Below are 21,639 nucleotides of genomic sequence, written 5' to 3'. Positions count from 1 at the left end.
GATATCTATCTTTCAAAACATTAGTTTTTACCTATTGTTCATTGTCCACCTTAAATTGTCATCAAATGAATTACTTTCTCCCTTTTTCTATGTTTCATTTATATCTTTCCACCATCTTGGCTGTTTAATATTATTTATATCCACCGTATCTCTCCACCCATCATATTTTGAGTCTATAATTTTTTTTCTAAATATCCCTACCATTTAAACCCAACCTCACTTCCATTTTGTTAACACAACCAAATTAAAGTTTTTTAAATCTCTAACCCCTTATCCCACTCTTCACTACTAGTACAAATGTCCCCCTAGTTCACCTATGAAATCTTCCTATTTTCACCACCCCAATCCTAGAAAAAATTTAGTTGGATTTTTTTTCATTTGGTTCCTTTTGTGGCATCTTGAAAAAAGACATATAGTACATGCTACAGCAGTGAGAACAACTTTGATGAGGCATATCCTACATGTAAATGATAAGTATTACCCTTTCATGGAAGCTAGTTTTTTTCTAAACTTATTGAGTAGAAGTTCCCAAAAGGTTACTTGTTTATGATTACCACCTACCCAAAGATCCATATATTTTAATGGAATGCTCATGACACTGTGATTCATAAGCCTAGAGTCATTTTGAAGATCCTTATGCTGTATTCCGATTCTTCCAATTTTAGTTTTAAAGAAGTTTACCCGAAGTCCGAAGTCAATTGAAAACATCTGAGAATGCTCTTAATCGTAACAATACTACTCACATTTTCCTCATAAATGAATATTGTATCGTCTACATACTCCAAAAAACCAACCTATATCCCTTTCTACCCCACTCTAATTCTTTTAATCATGTTTTTACTTGTTGCATGTCTAACAACTCCTGCAATGCCCTTTGTAGCTATGAGGAACAAGAAGGGAGTCAATTGATCCCCTTGTCTCAATCTCATAACAAGTGTAAACTCCTCTATGATGCTTCCATTGATAAGTACAAAAAATTAAGGTTGACTTCACACAATTCATTATCCATTATAGCCATAGTTATACTATCTAACAATCTAATACCCTCAAGAAGAGTAGATTGTGAAAAATTAATGACATTTGGAAGGACTTTCTTTAATTTATTGGCTAGAATTTTTGATTTTTTTTTGTAAAAGCAACTAATTATTGAAATCGGTATAAAATCTTCTAAAACTTGGGGTTCTCATACTTTGGAACGAAAGTGACAAAAGATGTATTGCATCCAAGTGAAATTTCCCCCTTTTCGTGGAATTTCTTTATGAACTCAATCAAAACTTGTTTATTTGTACTCCATTTACTCTTTATACAACTAAAATTTGGTCCATGACTCTTATTGCTCCTAGAATTCCATACATATGACTTATTTTATTTCTAATTTTGTAATTTCAGCAGTTAAATCCCTATTTTGAATCTGTGATATTTAATTAAGCCTCACTCATCCAACTTCACCTTACTTTCAACATTCTCACAAAATCTACCTTGGAAATACTTATTGACTTCTCTCTTTATCCTTCCCAAGTCTTCACACCACATCCCATCTATTTTATGTTCATGAAGTGCATTTCTTGTTCTCCTGCATTTTATTATTGAATGTTAATACTTAGAGTTAGAGTCCCCTAATTGCAGTCACTTTTTTCTAGCCTTTTGTTGGTTTAAAGTTTCTTTTTTAAATTCCAAAAGACTCATCTCAACCATAAGTTCTCTTCTAAAATCATTTCCTTGATTACTCAACTCACAGAGATCATCCTTCTCATCAAGTTTTCTAATCTGTGACCTCAACTCTTTCATCTTACTATCTAAATTACCAAAAATTTGAGTGTTCCACTCCTTAAACCTTCATTTAGTTTGTTTTAATTTCTCCTTCCACCTCTTATAGCTCTTGTACTCCATATGTTTTAGCCATAGTCATTTGAAAAGTTCATTACAACCTTTATGTTCTAACCATGTGTTTATGAATATAAAGGTTCTAAGGATCCCAATCAATTTGTTTATATCTCAACACTAGTAAGCAATTCTACAAGACATCTCTTATCACTTGCAATACATATTTCTTACTTGTTGACCATAGATCTAACCAAGTTTTAGATGACTTTGTAGATTGTTTTTCTTTTATTATCTCTCTAATTTCTTAGTTTATGGATTAGTTTCTTTTATTATCTCTCTAATTTCTTACGGATTAGTACCCAGCGCTATATTTTCTTTTTCAAATAATACTCTGCATATAAGAAGCGATGGAAGTATAACAGTATATTGTTTCATAAATTAAGAGGATGAAGTGAAATTTTGTTAGACTCAGGGTGTAAGCATAATTTGGGTTGATAATAGCAAAGTTAAATGACAATATGGCACTTTTGATCCTCCTGAGTGCACATTGGGCTTGTGATACATTTTTACTGACAGACTGTTTATTTAATACCTTAAATCTATGCTTCTCTTGCACGGGTCAGAACTTGTAAAAGTTAAAAAAAGTGCATATAAGATGGCCGAATAATACTAATTTATAAACTAAGGACAGAAAAGGGACCCAATGAAATATCACAGCTGTATGATTGGCTAAATCGCTCAAGATGTTGGTCCCATCTCATTTATCCTCGCAGGACAAGGTCATAAAATGGGACCAAGAGTGATGAAAAAAACTTGCATGATTGGTTCACCCAAGTAAGCGACTTAAGCGCTGCTACCAAAGTTTCTTTTTTCATGAAAATTTATTGTATGCAAATGACATTAACCTAGCAATTAGTCTGCCCAAAACCTGAACCTCAATTTCCAAAAGAAAATTATAACTTAATTAAACATTTGTATCAATTATTACAGTACAAAGTCATCTCAGAAAACAGGATTCAAGAATCTTTTCCGCCAAAAATCGATACCATTTCAAAACATCCTTTCTCTCTCTCTCTCTCTCTCTGTGAGACATTGGCCATTAATTTCCTCAGCACAACAAAGCTGGAGCTTTTGCAAACGTGGTCGTACCCAAATGGCTCTACGTAACCAAGATCTATAAGGTTTTCTAGATATAATAAAAAATACCAAAAGAAAAAAAAAAAAAAACAATTCAACGTATATGACACACACAAACACACTCTTTTTATTTCTACGAAAACTGGCACTCATATACGGTAAATGCACCATTCCCATTCTCAACTATTCTCTCACCTATAAATTTCCCTTCCAAACCATACCAACACAGCGCACAAAACTTCATTCCCCTCCCTGTCTTTCCCTCATTCTCACTCAGTAGTGTCACTGATGAGAACTCTTCACCACGCTCCAACCTTCATTCGACCACGCTGCACAACCCTCCTTCAATCAACCAAACCCGTACAAAAAATGGAGAAAATGATTAACACAAACATGCCCCAGTTACGATCATCGTCGTCATTGACCAACAAAGTTGGAAAGAAATGGAAGGAATACCAAGGAGTGAACAATTGGAATGGTTTGTTAGACCCCTTGGACGAGAACCTTCGCGCCGAGATTCTCCGCTATGGCCAATTCGTTGAGGCCGCGTATAAGTCCTTCGAGTTCGACCCTTCCTCCCCTAACTACGCCACATGCAAGTTTCCAAAGAGCACGCACTTGGAACGGTGCGGGTTACACAACACCGGTTACAAGGTAACCAAACACCTACGTGCAACCTCGGGGATCAAACTACCTAGTTGGGTGGACAAAGCACCGAGTTGGGTGGCAACACAATCAAGCTACATTGGGTACGTAGCAGTGTGTCAAAACAAAGAAGAGATCAAACGACTGGGTCGAAGAGACATTGTTATCGCATTCAGAGGTACCACCACGTGTCTTGAGTGGCTCGAGAATCTTCGAGCCACTCTGACAAACGTGATTCCATCTAACTCAACTGGGATCAGGGAAGCAGAGCCATGCAGTATTGAAGAAAATGGAGCCATGGTGGAAAGTGGGTTCCTCAGTTTGTACACGTCAAAGGTGAGTAACAACCCTTCGTTTATGAGCCTGCAAGATATGGTGAGAACAGAGATTGCTCGCCTCCTTAAAACTTACGAAGGAGAAAACTTGAGTTTGACCATCACTGGGCATAGTTTGGGGGCGGCATTGGCGACTCTAACCGCGTATGACATAAAAAACAGTTTTCCCCGGCCACCGCATGTGACGGCGATCTCCTTCGGCGGCCCCCGCGTGGGAAACCGGAGCTTTCGGCGGCGGCTGGAGGAGCAGGGGTCTAAGGTGTTGCGGATAGTGAACTCGGACGATGTTATAACCAAGATACCGGGATTTGTGTTTGATGACGTGGAGAAAAAAGACGGTGACGTGGGAGGCATGGGAGGTGCCCACGTGGCTAGTTTTCAGAAATGGATGCGGAAGCGCGTGGAAGAGGTACAGTGGTTGTTGTACTCCGAGATTGGGGAGGAGCTTCGCCTTTGTAGCAGGGATTCTCCGTACCTCAGGGGAATCAACATTGCCACGTGTCACGATTTGAACATCTATCTGCATCTTGTTGACGGCTTTGTCAGTTCCACATGTCCCTTTAGAGCCACTGCCAAGAGGTTTCTTCACCATTGAGCTTCACAAATTTTCTGAAAACTTTATTGTATATTTAATTTATTTTAAATCTATTTTCATTTTATTAAACTCTGTACAAAAGTCTGTGAATAGCAGCTCGAATTGATTTTTTTTTTGAGAAAAGATAGAGCAAGGAAAGTAAATTAGTGACACGTGGAATCTTGTTTGGTTTGACAGTTTTCATATTCCATTGCAGGGCTTTAATTTTGGGAATGTGGGATTGAACGAGTTATTAGACATATTGTTAAGGTTTTGTCCTTTATATTATAGGCAACCGAACTTAGAAAGAAGAAAGTAATAGTTTGGTGCGGTAGAAGGGTAGTGCATTATTTGACAGAGCATGCATATGGTAATTTGCAGATATTTGAAAGTTATAATAATGCAATAAAAAAAGATAGAAGAAAAATATGAAAAGAGTGGTGTGGAACAAATTGGCTGAAAAAAGAAAAGGCAGAATGAGGAACTAATAAAATAGTTATACGAAACGAAAGTTGTGAGTGAGCACATAATTGGTAAGGAAGGCCCCATTAGATTGCCCCAATTGGTGTATTTTTGAGTTCTAAGTAGAGAGCATGCGTGCTTTCCACCATTAAGGTTTTCGCTCGCAATGTCCACTTCAAGTTGCTAACGAAAGCTACTTCCAATACGTGAAGGTTAATAATGCAAACATGTTTCCGTGTAAGTAATACATTTGAATAATCTCCGATCACAAAAACAATTGCTCTTACCTATAAGGAAACCAAGCGCACAAGAAACATTCCCCAAATTTTTTTTACAACATTATCTATTTATCCTTTCAACCCCTTCGTATTTTAGTTAGATAGATTTGTAGCACATTTTCATCCCCATATCTTTCTGCATCATCACGCCATTGCCACCCTTAGTACCCGTCTCAATCATATCCAAGAAGATGGAAAAGCATGTTGCCAATGCACAGTTTTCAATTTTGGTTCTAGCTTCTTCGGTTCATAGTTGATACCACGTCACCGTTTCAATGATAAACAAACAAAACGGAATAAAAAAGAACTAGGATTATTTAGTTAGTCCTTTCGTGTAGTTCAAATCATTTTTCTCCAAAGGTAGTGTGCATGAACTCAAAGCATCACTGGAATCCTAGCTTCACCAATATGTATATTATGGCAAGTCAATGATCACATACATTGCATATATCACAACTTGGAGTCAAAAAGTGGTTGAAAATTTAGTTACAAAAGAACAGTTGCTTTCATTGGTTAACAAACTCATGGATTGCTCAGTCCCTTTCCTTCTGATGCTAACTTGTCAAACTTATATTAGGTCAGTGTGAAAACATATAATTTATTTAAAAAGAAAAGAAAATAAAAAACATTTTTAGTAATTGTGATAAAAACTAAATCAAGTTTGTGGATGTCATTGTAGCATATAGTTTATAAAGAAGAAAGAAATGAGAAACACAATTATATGATAAAACAGAAATTTAAAAGGATTGATTTGACATTGACTCTGACTCAGGTTCAATGGTTGTCAATAAATTTTCTTAAAATGCAAATCAACTAGTCTTGGATAATTCGCAAGTCAATTAGCACATAATTATTTTGAATTGGAATTAGTTTATGTAAAAAAAATAAGAAACCCACTCTAGATAATGTAAGTTTGAACACAAGTGTTAGGCTCTTACGCACAATGAGATATATATAATAAAGTCTTGATACACACTATTGTATTTGTCATTATTTCTTTTCTAAGACGTCGTTTCTTCCTAGCTCTTTGAAGCAATGACGAGGAACCATTTTCTTTGCCCATTCTCAATTGATATATTCTTCTTAATAGGATAATATTTTTTATTTATTTACTGCCTACATATGTAGATAATGCAAAGTTTAAAGTGTGTAGAAACTGGGATTACATTAAAAAAATTATTTAATGGGAGGTATTGTTATTTTTTTCAAAGGGGGAATAAAATATATTTTCTATAGTGATACTAAGTGTATCCAAAAAAAAAAAAAAAATCTTCTACAGAGGTTACTCAATTATAAATGTAATGTAACATGAAAATAGTTTAGCACAAAACAATCTCTACCTTACCTGATAGACGTTTTCCAAAATGATCTCACTGTAACCCACACATATTATTCCTCCACGTAATTTTATTCCCCAAAACACATTATTTAACAATCTTTTAGCCTAGGATACAAACACTCATGTTGAAAGAATAGTTTTATATATATTATCGATCACATTCAATAATGATGTGGGTTTAATACCTCTAATATCACTTACACCTAGTTAGGTATTGTTAATAAAAAAAATCAATAATGATGCAAAATCTCACTATAATAGCATCATTGCAAAAGTTATTTCTCTATCAAACTCATTATACCACATATACACTAAAAAAAAATTATTAAATCAAAACTAATTTTAAAAACAAAAAATAGTGACTAAATTAGAGAACATTTTAGAGACTAAAATAATTTTTGGTTTCTAAATTAGTTCCTATTATTATTAAATAATTTCTAAATTGATATCTAATTAGTTACCAAAGTTTTAACTACCAATTATTTAGATTCTAAATTTGGTAGCTAATTAGATACCAATTTAGAAACTATTTAAAATAATAGAAACTAATTTAGAAACAAAAAATTATTTTAGTCTATAAAATGGTCTCTAATTTAGTCACTATAGCAACTAATTATTTTTTATCTCTAAAATTGATTTTTATTTAATAATTTTCTTGTAGTGATAAGAAAAAAATATCTCCTTCTCCTAGACCAAGTGTTGCATGTAGAGTGCTCTCATAGAATTTGGTAGAATAGTATATAAGTCCATATAGTAATAAATGATGTATATCATGTCAAGAATGATCATGCAAAAAAAAATGTTCCAATGTGTCATCCTTTGAACTATAAAGTAATATATTGATGTTTTATTTGGAAATTTTGGTGGTGGAAAGATTTAATAAAAATAGTTGAATAAGACTATTGGTTTGATAGGAATATAGGGTGGAAGGTGGGACAAGAAACAAAGTTCGTTTTGGGGAGGATAATTGGTTGGGAGGTTCTTTACTTATGTATATATTCATTAGTTTGTATTCTATATCTAATTTTCAATACAAAATAGTTTGAGACATAATTGTTAGGAGGGAAAGGGGTTGAGACTGGTTGCTAATTTGAAGAAAGAGCAATTTTTTTTGGGAGACCTCACAAGAACTGCAATTATTAGATATGATTAATGCGGTAAATTTGAATTTAGATAGTCAGGATAGACGATTATGGTTGGAAGAAAATCAAGGGATTTACCTAGTGAAATATGCATATACATATCTTAATAGCAGTAATACAATGATTAGGTCCACTGATTTTGGTATATTCTAGTCGGTTAATGTTTTACCTAATGTCCAAACATTGGCGTGGGGGGTTATGAAAGGGAAGGTTCCGACAAGAACAAACTTAGTTAGAAGAGGGGTGCTGCTAAGTACTAAAATTTCTCCATATGCCTAAAACACCTGAAAACTGTCCACCATATGTTTTTGTCCTATGATATATTGTGTAAAGTCTGGGCAGTTTGTGGTATGTGGATAGGCATCCAAACTATCCAACACTACAATTTAATGCAACATTTTCTACAGTTCCACCTCTTCTATTTAAATCAAAAACAAAATCTAGTACGAAAAAAAAATCTTTGGATTGTAATAATTTGGAGCATTTAGGAGCATAAAAACAATGTACTTTTTTTAAGAAGGGAGGGTAGATACAAAGGAGATTTTTTATATGGCTCAACTGAAATCTTGGACTTGGATAAAAAAACAAACTTCCTAGATTTGTTACTCTTGTACTGACTGGAATCTTTGTCCTTCTTAATTCCTAAAAGGTATCTAACAAGCACTTAGGAAAGAATTGTTAATATGGGTAGTGTTGTCTTCTATGGTCTTTGGAGTAGCCACAAAAACTCAATTTTGAGGCAATAATGGTGTCTATTAGACACAATGTCATATTTTGTTGTTGTTATGATTTTATAGGCTTTAAGGTTCAACCTGTGTAGTATGTTTTGTTACTGAAATTGCATTTGGGTTTTTAATTGAAATCAATTTTGAAATTGTTGCATAAGTGTCTACCTTTATCAAATAACTAAATTGTTTTGGGTACTTTTATGTCAGCTTTTTGTATGTTATGCTTTTGTCCTGTGTTAACTGGCTGGAAAATGTATTTGCAAGGTTATGCTTTGCAGGAAAGAAAGTGAAAAGGGAGAAATGCTTATTCTGTCAGAGGCTGTAAATATGTGGAAATGTAGCAAAATTCTGGACTTTGAAGGCTTGCAACTGATCAAGATACTAATGTTTAATACAGTGCCCTAGGTATATAGACCAGTAGGGGGATAAGTGACTGATATGACCCCCACAAATTTTAAAAGAAGTTTTCATGGTTGTCTTGTTTATTCTTGCTATATAAGTGACTTAATTTCTTCTTTAATCTGGTATCATGTCTAAGGGAAGGTGTGATTTTGCTATTTTGAAGGAAAAAACAACTGATGCACAAGGCATATCTCTAAGCATAGACGTAGAGGATGAGTTTTTATGATGTTAAATTACAAATTATGTTTTAGATAAACTAACTCTGATGGAGCATACATTAGAGGTTGGAACAATGCATGACTTTACTTTGTGAAAGTTTTGTTTTTATGTTAGACATCTCTAAGACAACACATCTGTTGACTCATTTTGTTCATAACAGGTGGGGTTGTGAACAATTCTTGATGGGGTTAGCTCCTTTTGTTAGACCCTAGGGTGTGTAGTGTAATATTTTTGCATAGGTATTTTTGTTTAGTTTTTTTAGTGTTTTTTGTAAATGGTGGCTCACTAGCCCCTTTCTTTTTGGTACGAGGGTTTGAAATATTCCTAAAATACTCTTTTTTATTATATTCATTCTTTGCCAATCAAACAAAATAAAATATCGATGTCTTATTCATCTAACACAAGTTATTTTTTCTTAAATTTTCAGGTATTGATATTATATCCATTGTTGCCCTCCTCATACAAGAACACCTTTGTTTGTTTATTTTTGTCAATTTCAATATTTAAGTTTGGTAAAAAAAAATAGTGATTTTTCACTTCTCCTTGTATCCTTCATGATTGGATTTTAGATAACGACGCATTTACTTTATTAAAAAAAATGGAGAGATTTTGGTTTGTTCTTAACATTGTTCTCATTACCATTTGTGTGATTTCACTTTTTTTTATAAATGAATGAAAGCTAGTGGCCAGTTTCCTTTATTTCAAAAATCTGTAATCAATAATGAAAATACTAGTAGCTTTTAATTGTTGTTTTTATTGAAACTTTTGGAAATGAAATATAAAGTAAAAATCACGTGGCAATTTTACAATTAAAATTTAAAAAATCTCAAACTAAACAATCCCTAATTATTTTTAATTACATTATTTAGATAAACATGGTATTCAAAGAAGTTGGTATGAAACATAAGGTATACATATATTGTATGAGTTATTTGAGAGATTGATGTTTGGTGATTCATGTTTAATGTTTTGTCTAGGTTTGGAAGTTGTGGTGTGTTTTGTGCAGGTTTTATTGGCTTCTGTTTCTTCCTGACAGGGTCAGATTGATGATTTTGATCTTGGGTTACAGTAAAGGAAAGATTGATTGAGTTATCTTACTCGGATTGGTATTGAAATCATTATGTTGTATGAGTTTTGAGAGATTGATGTTTGGTGATTCGCGTTTAACAACATTTGTCCAAATTTGGAAGTCGTGATGTGCTTTGTGCCGGTTCTTTGGTTTCTGTATCCTCCTCGTAGGGTTGATTTGTTGGTTTTGACACTTGGATGTTTGGCGTACTTCTGTTTGTTGGCAAAGATCTGGTTTAGTTGTTGGATTGTTGTGTCCTGTTTTGAGAATGTGATTCCTTTGGAGGGTTGATGTAATTGTGTTTGTTGAGCCCTTGTATCTTGATCTGGCATGTTAATATGGTTGATGTGTTGGATCCCTAACTGGTTTGGTGTTAGGAAACTTGATTTGAGATTTTTGTATAAGGGTTGGGGTACCCTGAAGTACCTTATTTTATTTATTTATTCTTTGCTGATAAAAAAAACACGATCAACAAACTCATAATCCAATTTAATAAAAGAATCTCACCTTATATTGTGTCAAATTTTTATATAATTCTCTAGGTACCATCTAATATAATTTAATCTTGATTAGATTGAATTAAATGGGATAAATAGGATCATAAGTTTTTATATTTATTTGGTTAAATTTTATAATTTCATAACATTTTTTATTATTTTTTTAGAATACTTTTTTAAATAAACTATATTATGTAATGTTTAAATAATATTATATTATAAAAATACTCATTTAGTTAATAGAATAATAATCATATTATTATTACTTTTGTTAATAGTTAATATTATTTAATAATTTTGATTAGGATTGGTTAGTCTTGAGTAGAATATGTAAACCTCATGTCCAATATTCAAATCTTAAAAGATTAAATTAAATTGGATTGAGTTAGATTAATGTTATTTTTAGTAAAACTGAATTTGGAGAGTTTCGATATGGAGAAGAGATGAGTTATACCTGGATCCAATTTTTTGTATTAACTGATTACAACAAAAAATGAGAGATTTACTCCAAAAAAATTATATAACGCTTAAGTTAGTATAAATATATGATATTTGTAAATATAAAAAAGTATGAATAGTTGAGTCGAATTAACTACTTTAAAGTTATTACTTATTTAGAAGTATTATTTATTTTAAATTATTAAAAATACATTAAACAATAATTATAATATATAAATAAATTTTATAATAATAACTTATAAAATAACTAGTGAGTTATAATCAATTTATGTGTTTTAAATGTTATATTAACATAGTTGTGTTATTTTGTGATGTGTAGAAATGTAATAAAGAATTTATAAACTTGTAAATATTGTAAAAAATTGGAAAAGTTATAGGTTTTTTTATGACATTTTATTATACATTTATTTATTAAATAACCAATGTAAAAATTTCCTGTAAAATATATTTTGTATAAGTGACTTTATCCACACGTATTTTTAGAAGAAAAAAATAAAATGATACAATAATTTTTTTTTTTAAGTTAAAATTAATTTATTCAGAAACTAAAAAAGTAATAATTAGAAAAAATGTATAAACTTCTACAAGTTTATGAATAAGCTAATTACTTATAAATAAACTCATTCCAAATTTTCTTCTAAAATTGCTTATGAAAAAGTTTGTGTAAATGAACTTTTATACCTAATCTATTTTTAACTTGTTAAAATTGGTTTCAATTTTTTTTTTATCTTCTAAAGGTACTTATAAAAAAACTCTCTAAACAGATTTATATTTACATCTCTTGAAATTTAATAAATGACCTATCATTTTTATATATTTTTTAATAATTTTGATATCTTTGGATTGATGAAAAAACATGTATATCAACAAGTAGGACACACATGAGAAAGATATATTATTTTTTTTACACCATCTTGACATTTTTGGAGGCATATAGTTCCATATAAAAACCAAAGTTGTCTACATCTAAAAAAAGGAATATTACAGTCTTCTTCTCAAAGGTGCTTGCATTATTTTGGAGGATCATGCTTGATAGGTTGGCTATTCAAATTAATGTGTGCAAATGAACATATTGTTTCAAGGGAGAATATTTTATGTGTTTTACTTTTTCATTACCAAGATAGTATTGTCTTATGAACAATGTAATTCAAAACACAATTATATATGAGTTGATTATTATGAAATTTAAAATGATATTTTTTTTTATATTAAGTTAAACTTTATTTTATTTCACACATAAGTCATGTGAATTATGAAGTATTAGGAAAAGTTTAGAAGAAAGCCTCAATTTTTCTATCTCATAGCAAGATTGCTTAATACCTCTAGTTTATCTTAATAAAACAATACAATCATTTATACGATTCACCTACAACTTTTGAATTATGTTCAATTCTCTTTAACGTAAAAATATAAAAAGTTTTACAATAAAAAAATAAATTGTATTAGAAACGAGTACATAGACGACTCTTAATTAGAATAAAAATACATAATATTTTTGGTTATTCTTTATTAATTCCCTCTAAGATTTAGAATTCAATGTCAATCCTGGGTACAAAATAAGAAATGTTTGTTAGAAGAAAGAAAATTATTAAAATATTAGTTACTAATATTTTAGATTATAAATTAGTCTCTAAAAGACTAATAGAAATTAATTTAAAATATAAAGTATTAAGTAGTTAAAACTTTAGTAACTAATTATTAGTTACTAATTTAGAAACTATTTTCTTAAATTTTTATTAATAATAAAAATTATTTTAAATATCAATAATTTTTTAGTTTATAAAATAGTTCTAATTTAATCAAATAATAACTAATTATTTTGATTTTCAAAATTAATTTTATTTAATAATTTATTTTAATATTTTAAAGGGAGATGTAGACTAAATACAAATTACTAACTTTACAAGGTAAATAATACAAAAAGTTTTATATACTGTCGTAACAAATTACAGAAAACTATTAGATTGAAGAGCTCATAAATCAAGAAGCATGCATTGTATTTTTGATATCTTGATTATCTAGTATTTGTCTTTACATGTCTTCATAAATTGACAATTATTGTGTATTTTTCATAGGAGATAATCTTTATGTAATATAATCTTTATATCTTCAAATAAATATATCCTTAATTTATATTGTTTGTGTGATCAATGTTAGGTTTATATATGTATACTCCATTTGAATTTGTTGTTCCACGCGTAAATTGATTCCTTATATGATTTTTCCAGCGTTATTGGAACTATTTCTCTCCTTACATAGAAGATAATAAAGGATTGTGATAGGTAACAAACTCTCATAAATAGAACACATGTTAGAATATTCATAATTACATAAATACTTAATTTTTTTACTTCATTACAAGAAAATTATTGAATAAAAATCAATTTTAGAGAAAAAAATAATTAATTGTTATAGTAACTAAATTAGAGAACATTTGAGAGACTAAAAAAAATTGCTTTCTAAATTAGTTTCTATTAAAATATTGATAGTTAATTAGATACAAATTTAAAAACTATTTAAGAATAATAGAAACTAATTTAGAAACAAAAATTATTTTAATCTCTAAAATAATTTATAATTGAGTCATTATAGTAACTAATTGTTTTTTTTTTCTAAAATTAGTTTATATTCAATTATTTAATTATTTTTTTTGTAGTGATTATTATTTTTAATCACCAATATTTTCATTTAAAGAAAATCCATTATTTTTAAACATGTATTAGACACTCACATCTTAATAATTTATATAAATTATCATAGTAATATTATGTTTGAAGATGTTCCTTTTAACTTCAATGTGGTTCTCTGTACTTACTTACTATTGCTTCAGGAACATGGATTAAGATTAAGATTAGTGTTCAATTTGTCTTTATTGTTATAATGAAACTGTACTTTATTTTTGTTTATCTCTCTGATTTGACCTGAGAGGACCTTTAGTTTATGGGTTAGAACCAATGTAATTTGTTTTTAACAATACTCTACTTATATAAAAAAAAATGGATATATAATAAGTTTAATACAATTTTGGTCCTTATAGTTATTTGAATATATGTTTTTTATAACTAAAAATATTTAGTGTTTAGTAGTAGAAATAATTGAGTATTTTCTTTGATAAACAATATTAATTATTTATCCACATAAAATATTAATAACGATATTTAACTACAATATTTAACACCTATTACCACGAATATGTGAATCTTTTTTATTAACAACTAGCTTAAACACGTTTTGGATTCTTACAGATTATCAATTTTTATTTGAGTGACAACCTTTTATCTATCTTGAGTAATTATTAAAGTAAATATTTTAGTTTAAATCCCTATTGTGACCTCTGTCACTCATGTATCATGTGTTTCTCATGTTGAAATATGTATCATAAAATTTAGAATGTTGAGAAATTATACACACTAACTCCCTTTTGCAAGACATATGATGAAAAATATATAAGTTATTATAATAAAAATAAGTAACATATAAGTTACCACGATAAAAACAAGTTGAAGGACCTGAAGAGAAATATTAAAAAAATTGGGATTAATTAAGAAAATCAATATAATAATAAAAAATAAATACTTTTTTTTTTATAAAACTTAAACTAAAAAATTATAATTTATTAAGTTCTTAAGTTGAAAATGAGTGATATATTAAGATAATTAACATGACTGTGTCCACAGATATTTTAGGTGGAATTTCGTGGCCAGGGTTTGTTTCTGCTTTAGAGAATGGGCTTGTCATGCACTTTTAGAGTGATAGACATTTGATGGCATGAATCTGTGGTTCTCTTGGAAGGGCCAAAACTCAGAAAAAGATAAAAAAAAATGCATATGAGAAGGTTGAATAACAGTGATTTGTGCATGTAAAGTAAGGAGCAAAGAGGGTCCCAAAGGAAGATGATAGGTGTATGATTGGGTAAATGACTGAAGAACTTGGTCCCATCCCATTCATCTTCACAAGACAAAGTCATAAAATGTGAGCAAGAAAGATGAAAAAACTTGCATGAGTGAGACCCATCTCTTATATCTTCACTAGACAATTTGGGTGTGGCTTTTGGCATGAGAGTATTTGTCAGCAAGTTAAACGTGAAACGGCCTAATTTGAAGTGAGTGAAGTGTAGTCTTTTGTTTAGCTCCTACACAAGTTGATAAAGGGAAATTCCATGCAATTCATGTTTTCCATGCAACATCCTCCTAAGTTTACTTACTCTCCACAGATATCACTCACTTCTTCACTTTTCCATCAATAATTATTACTAACCTTTCATTTTTTAATATGGATTATCTACATCAAAAGACTTAAATATGTAATTCAACACAACTATCACTTCAATATCCTTTAATTGTGAGTGTAATTGTTAGTGTATGAGTGGTTTTTTTTGGTTTAAATATGATTTGTAAGCTAAAATTAGTTTCTTGTTCCTAATTCAAATTTTAGACCTTCTGAGTATTTGTAAGAAGAAAACTATTAACATGGATTATTACTAACTGTCTTTTTACGTAACAAATAAATTTTTAGCGTTAACTGTATTATAATATTATAACATTCACGATAAGTTATTGCGAGATATTTTAACATCCTAATTTACATTGAAAATCTGTAAAAAAAAACTAACAATATTTTTCTTAGTACAAGTAAAATCCACATTAGGAATGAAAATCAATTTCGAGTGAAAGTACATTAACGAAAAATATATTTAACCTATTTTTTTATAGTAAATGAAATAATAAGATATTTTTCTGTTATTATTTTATTAATTTAAAATAAAACATATTAAAACTAATATACTCCCATTTATTTAAGGTTAAATTATATGTATACATCAAATATGAATATATAACATAAAAGTTATGTGTGAAAAATAAGTTTTAGGAAAAAAATAAAAAGTTAACATAGAATACCGGACAAACTACCCTATAGAAATTAGTTAACGAAAAAAAAGCAATAAATAGGTTTGAATATAATTTTTTGCCAAAACTGAAATAATGGAAAGGTCTATTTGTCTTGAGATTCATGTGAAACACGTGAAAGGTTGAAGGTTTCATTTTTTTCGCCAAGCAAATAAACAAGTGACTTTAATTGTAACCAAGTGAATAACCTCTTTGCATATATATGTTTGACTCATTAGATTGAAAGACGTGAATCTAACGAGTTATATGTTTGTGATGTATATGTTAAATATGGTAGTGTACGGGTCATCACTATATATACTAGGACTTCAAAATACTTTATTATAGAAACTCCCTTTTTTAAAGATAAACTATTTTTCGTTCACTTTTCGAAAACTCAACTTGGTTTCAGTGTAATCTATTATGGGAATTAAAAAAATACACATGGTGATTTAGTAAATACATTTTAAATAATATTTTAACAAGTTTTTATAATTTTTTTTGTTACTAAAATTAGATGTTAAGGTGTATTTGAAATATTTGTAAAAGTTGTATTATTATCTTAATATTTTATTATATAATCTGATTATATATTAAATAATTTTTTTGGGATAAATTTCATGAAAAGCTAAATTCATTATAGAAAACGATTTTTCAGAACATTTATGTGAGAAAGAATAAAGAAAAATCGTATGTAAAAAAAAAAAGAATATAAGCACTTATTTGCAGAGACATTCCCGCCAATAATGTTACATACGAAAAAGGCGTCAATAATGTTAAGAGTAATTATATATAAATTATTGAAATTATAAATGTAGCTCCAGCATAATTCAAAAATTAAAATTAAATACCTAATAATTAGAGTAATTTGTATATATTAATCTTGTTTTTGTTAGTTGTGTTGGTGTGACTGTTATTGATGTTATTAAGGTACATTTTGTTGTTTGTTGCAATGTGGTTCATACATTAGGTGGAAGGAAATAAGAAGGAAATGAATGACAATAGTAAAAGTGATTATAGTTTGTGACTTAGTTTCTCATTATTTTTTTTAAGAATTATATAGACTTGTTCTTTTAGTTGAAGAGTTTTTTGTGAGAAAGATTTCAACTTCCATAATATGAGTCTTAGAGATTAAAATTATAAAATTTTAGAAAAAAAATATTGGAAACAAAAACTGAATTTGAAATTTACAAGAAAAATAACTTGTAATTGATACAAAGTATAAAAAGGAAGATCATCATCTTACACTATATATTGAAGTCCTTTTTAACTTGGTTGAACTATTTTCCTTAGTTTTACATTTTTTCCTTTATAATTTTTTTTGTTTTGTCTCCGTGGAGAAGAATAAACCTTTAATGATTGATTATATTATAAGGTCCGGTGCAATTTAGTTTTGTTCTTCAATTTCAATAACAGACTAATAAAGTTTGGTGTTTTCGAATTCTAATTTTGATTATTGGAATTATTTTTTTAATGCTTATTGAAATTTCAATTTTTTTTATTTAATTGGCTTTATTTTGAACAATCTATTGTTTCCTTAATTTAAGAGGTAAAATACTAAAATCTCACTAAGTAAACGCTTGAAGATGATTGTAGTACTAAATGAATCAGTGGACACTTTTTTAGTTAATTAGATTATGTTGAATTTGATTGGTGCTTGTTTTATTAATTAGATTTTGTTGAATTTGAGTGACGCTTCTTTGGCTAAATTCGATTCTATTTAGAAATTTGATAGATGATAATCATACGATCATCGATGAAGAATTCATCGATGAAGAATTCATCGATGAATGAACTTAAGAGTCAATTTTCTTTCTAATTAATTTTATTATTCATTTCAATTGCAACAATAACAACAATCCCTTCTAATTTAATGTTTTTTAATTAATAATTTTTGAAATGATATATAAATACTGTTTAATTGAGATTGTAATTGAATTTGTAAGAAAACGAATTGTTGAGTTGAATAAAAGGGTAAACTCTACATTTTTTTATCGACAATAAAAAATAAATAAATAAGAACCATTTTAAATATAATTTAACCCTTATACATGAAACTCAACCTTTAACCTTCCTCTCTTATATAAATTTGGGAAAAAAAGGGAATAGAGTTTGAAAAGGCTTTGTGAATGAGTAGCCAATTTATGGATTGGGAAAATGATGAGTTTGGTGTCTTTGCAACCATTACTCACGTGAGCCAACAGCACATTATACCTCAATTATGTACGACATATTGTAGCATTACCCATCCATGGGTGAGTTCAAATCACCTATGCCTAAAAAGGTGTGAGAAAAAAATGCATATATAATACCCCATTTTTGTTGTTGTATTTGGTTCATGACAATTTGTGTTATATGAATTTTGTATCACAAGTTGCTTGAATTGGTCCAAATGTGATGAGTATGGATAATTAAGTTATATTAAAGAAGCTCAAATCATGATTGTAAATGTAGTACAATCTTTAAATTTCTTTTGTTAAAAGGAGGTAGAGATATATATTGTCTAAGTAGTTTTTTATATTTTATTTTGGTTGTTCACACCTTGTGTTAATACCAAACTTAGTAAAATTCCAGTTCTTCCTTTAAAAAAAAATACGTGAGTGAGTTAAATTTTTTTATTTCATTTTGAATTTTACACACAAAAAAAATCAATTTTTATAATAAAGTAATAAAAAAATTAAGTATTACAAAAGAACGTGTTTTGGTAACCAAATATGTAGATATTTCCAAAAGTTTGTGGTATTAGTTGTAGGCATGCATTACATCGTTATTCTGTTTCTTTAACATAGCTGTTACATCATTATTTTGTTTCTTCAAGGTTTTTTTTTTTAATTAATCTACAGCATAACTAGACATTATATTATATCATTTCTCTTAGTGAAAGTAATGTGTACACTTTTTTTAATAAAAAAATTGAGCTTTAATTTCTGACATTAATTTAAATTCATTATATAAAAATCATTTAATGCATATTGTGCCAATAATGAGTTTTTGAACAACCAGAAAGAGTTTAACAAACTTTTAAGTTCACTGTTTTCATAGGCATTCATATCTTATTCATATTTATAGATTCTTTTTATGAAAAATGTGCAAAATGTGGAATCTACAGTATGAGCCTTCTTTAATAACTTTTCTTGAAAATAATCTACTTGTATAACTTAATTCAATCTAAATCATTTAATTAATTTAAAAAACTTACATTAAAAATATATTAATCTAAATCTTTAACTTAATTCAATCTAAATCATTCTACGATTCATATGATTTAATGAATAGTATATTAGGGAATTTTATTCTAAAATATATTTAAGTAAATTAGAATATATTTTGGAATGACCGTTTTAAATGATTATTTTATAATATAAAACATATAAGCTATTAGGATCATACCCAAAACTAAATAATACACATTCAATTATCAAAACGTAAAAAAATACACTTTGATTTGAAATAATCATTTTCTAATATAAAAATATATGTTTCATAATACCATTCTGAATTATGTCCTAAAATTAGATAAAAATTTGAGAATTAAAAAATAACCTTATAATATAGTACAAATTCCACATTAATTAAAGATAAAATCAAAATTCATAATATGAAACATCCTTTTACAAATCAATTTTGTGAAGATAAATTAATTTAAAATCACTTCATAATATAATATAAAAATCTATCCTAATGATATTTATTGAAGATGTTATGTCACATTCTATCATATTATTATCAAAATAATTATAAATATCTAGTTCTACATACAAAATATTAAAAAAATATGTTTGTCATATCAACTATAAATAAATTAATAATATATAAATGGGAGAATCCTTATTCTTAAAGACTAATTTTATAAATATGAGTTACAATGAAATTTATTTTCTAATATGTATATTTTTCAAACATTTCACAAATCACATTTCAGAATTTATAGTTAAGAAACATTAACAAGTTGGAAAAGAATAGTTTGAGAAGAGAATAGTATTTTTTTTTATATAGAAACACAATTTTAAGAAGTCAAGGGATCGTACATGATTTTTCCATGGACTTAAAATCGTAAAATGGGCTATCACATTAATTTTAGGCCCAGATCATTAAATACAAGAATAAGACTTTTTCTTCGTACACCAATGTCTTCCTCCTTCACCAATATGTTTTATTTTTTTATTTTTTCTTTCTTTTTAAAGGGAAAGCACACTTTCATTATATCATAATTTCGAAATGTGTATCTTAGAAGGTATTTTTCTCATTTTTAAGGTTTTTTTGTTAACTATTTTATTGGGTATTAATGAATTTGTTGATGACTAATATTTATTGGACAAATTAGGATCATCACCTTTAGTAAGCCTTTCTTATTCAACTATAACTCAAAATCGAAATCTTGTTTAAGAGAATAAAATTCAATATTACTTAGAATAAGGACTTGTTGTTTTAGAAGAAGTTTGACATTATTTCAAAATGGATAATCTATAAATGTCTTTTATATTGTTGCACATGACGTATTTCAAAATTCCTCTTACCTCCTTATTTGTTGTTTGAAATCTATAATCTAAAAAAGTTTAAAAATATTTTTTGGAATGTATGAGTAACCTGAAAATAGTATCTTTTTATACAAAATATATTATTGGGTGATGGAGAACGAAAAGTGTGGTGAAAGAAATAAATTAATTATTATAAAATGTATTATATGTTTAAATTCTCAACGAAGCCGTCTTAGCTCAGTGGTAGAGCGCGTGGCTTTTAACCACGTGGTCGTGGGTTCGATCCCCACAGACGGCGAATTTTTTTATTTTTCTTTTTTCAATCTAATTTTCATTCTAATCAATGAAATATTATTAACTAACATAAATTTAACAATTAAATTTGTACTTGACTTTGATCAATCAAAGATTATTAGGTATAAGTGCACATTAATTATTAGGTATAAGAGCACAATAAAATAAATAAAAATCAATCGCGGCCACTTTTAGTTTTATTTCAAGCTCAAAAGTTAATTTACAAATGAATTTAAGCTCCACTTTATCAACAAATTTCAATAATATTAGGTTTTTTTTAATTAGTTTTTTGTTTTCAAAAACTATAAATCATTAAACCCTACTATACAAAGTATTTATTTCCAATTTAAGCGTACGTTGAAGTTTTATGAGTAGGGTTTATTGAAGAAAAACATTTCTCCACAAATGAATTTTTTGGAAAACACTTCAACCTCATTATTTGACTTCAATTCAAACACATGTGAGGTTGGTTCTTTAAGTTTCTGTGTTTCCTTTTTGATGTTAAACTCATGCTTTTGAGATAAAAAAATTAGGGTAGCAGAAGTTTGAATTTGAACTTTGGTCAAAATTTGAACCCTTTGTTAGAAAATAAAATCAAATGTCAAAGAGTTGAACGATAGGCCAAAAATAGTAGTATATGGTCCATAAAACGAATACGGCACCAATTATGTAGAAATAATTCTAAAGCCTCAAATTTAATTCGTCGATGTTAGAAATACACAATTCTTTTCTTGCCAACTATATTTTTTTTGCATATGATTATATTAGAAGTTTATAGATTTTTGAATTATTAGCGAGTGTGAATTTTTATGTATATGCTAAATATATATTAATATTAATAAGAGACATTTTTTTAATATGGTAACGATAT

At 28.6% G+C, this 21,639-nt stretch overlaps 1 protein-coding gene and 1 non-coding gene across 2 annotated transcripts; both read left to right on the top strand.

Moving 5' to 3' along the window:
- The first annotated feature begins 3,204 nt into the window (after positions 1-3,204).
- Positions 3,205-4,618, top strand: LOC137825865 (phospholipase A(1) DAD1, chloroplastic). The gene has a single exon (XM_068631658.2). It carries the CDS (start codon positions 3,250-3,252, stop codon positions 4,534-4,536), a length of 1,287 nt encoding a protein of 428 aa, XP_068487759.1. The 5' UTR covers positions 3,205-3,249; the 3' UTR covers positions 4,537-4,618.
- Positions 4,619-20,700: 16,082 nt separating this feature from the next.
- TRNAK-UUU (transfer RNA lysine (anticodon UUU)) lies at positions 20,701-20,772 on the top strand. Its single transcript has one exon. It is a non-coding gene; the product is annotated as a tRNA-Lys (tRNA).
- Positions 20,773-21,639: the final 867 nt, after the last annotated feature.

This window comes from Phaseolus vulgaris, chromosome 8, assembly GCF_051622355.1.
Source record: "Phaseolus vulgaris cultivar YP4 chromosome 8, ASM5162235v1, whole genome shotgun sequence".
NCBI classification, from domain to species: Eukaryota; Viridiplantae; Streptophyta; class Magnoliopsida; order Fabales; family Fabaceae; genus Phaseolus; species Phaseolus vulgaris.
The sequence above is the reverse complement of the archived record's forward strand: the minus strand, read 5'-3'. Positions and strand labels throughout refer to the sequence as shown.

What these genes read in the sequence shown, in the direction of transcription:
- LOC137825865 (XM_068631658.2), top strand. Translation starts at nt 3,250, where the DNA reads ATGAGAACTCTTCACCACGCTCCAACCTTCATTCGACCACGCTGCACA.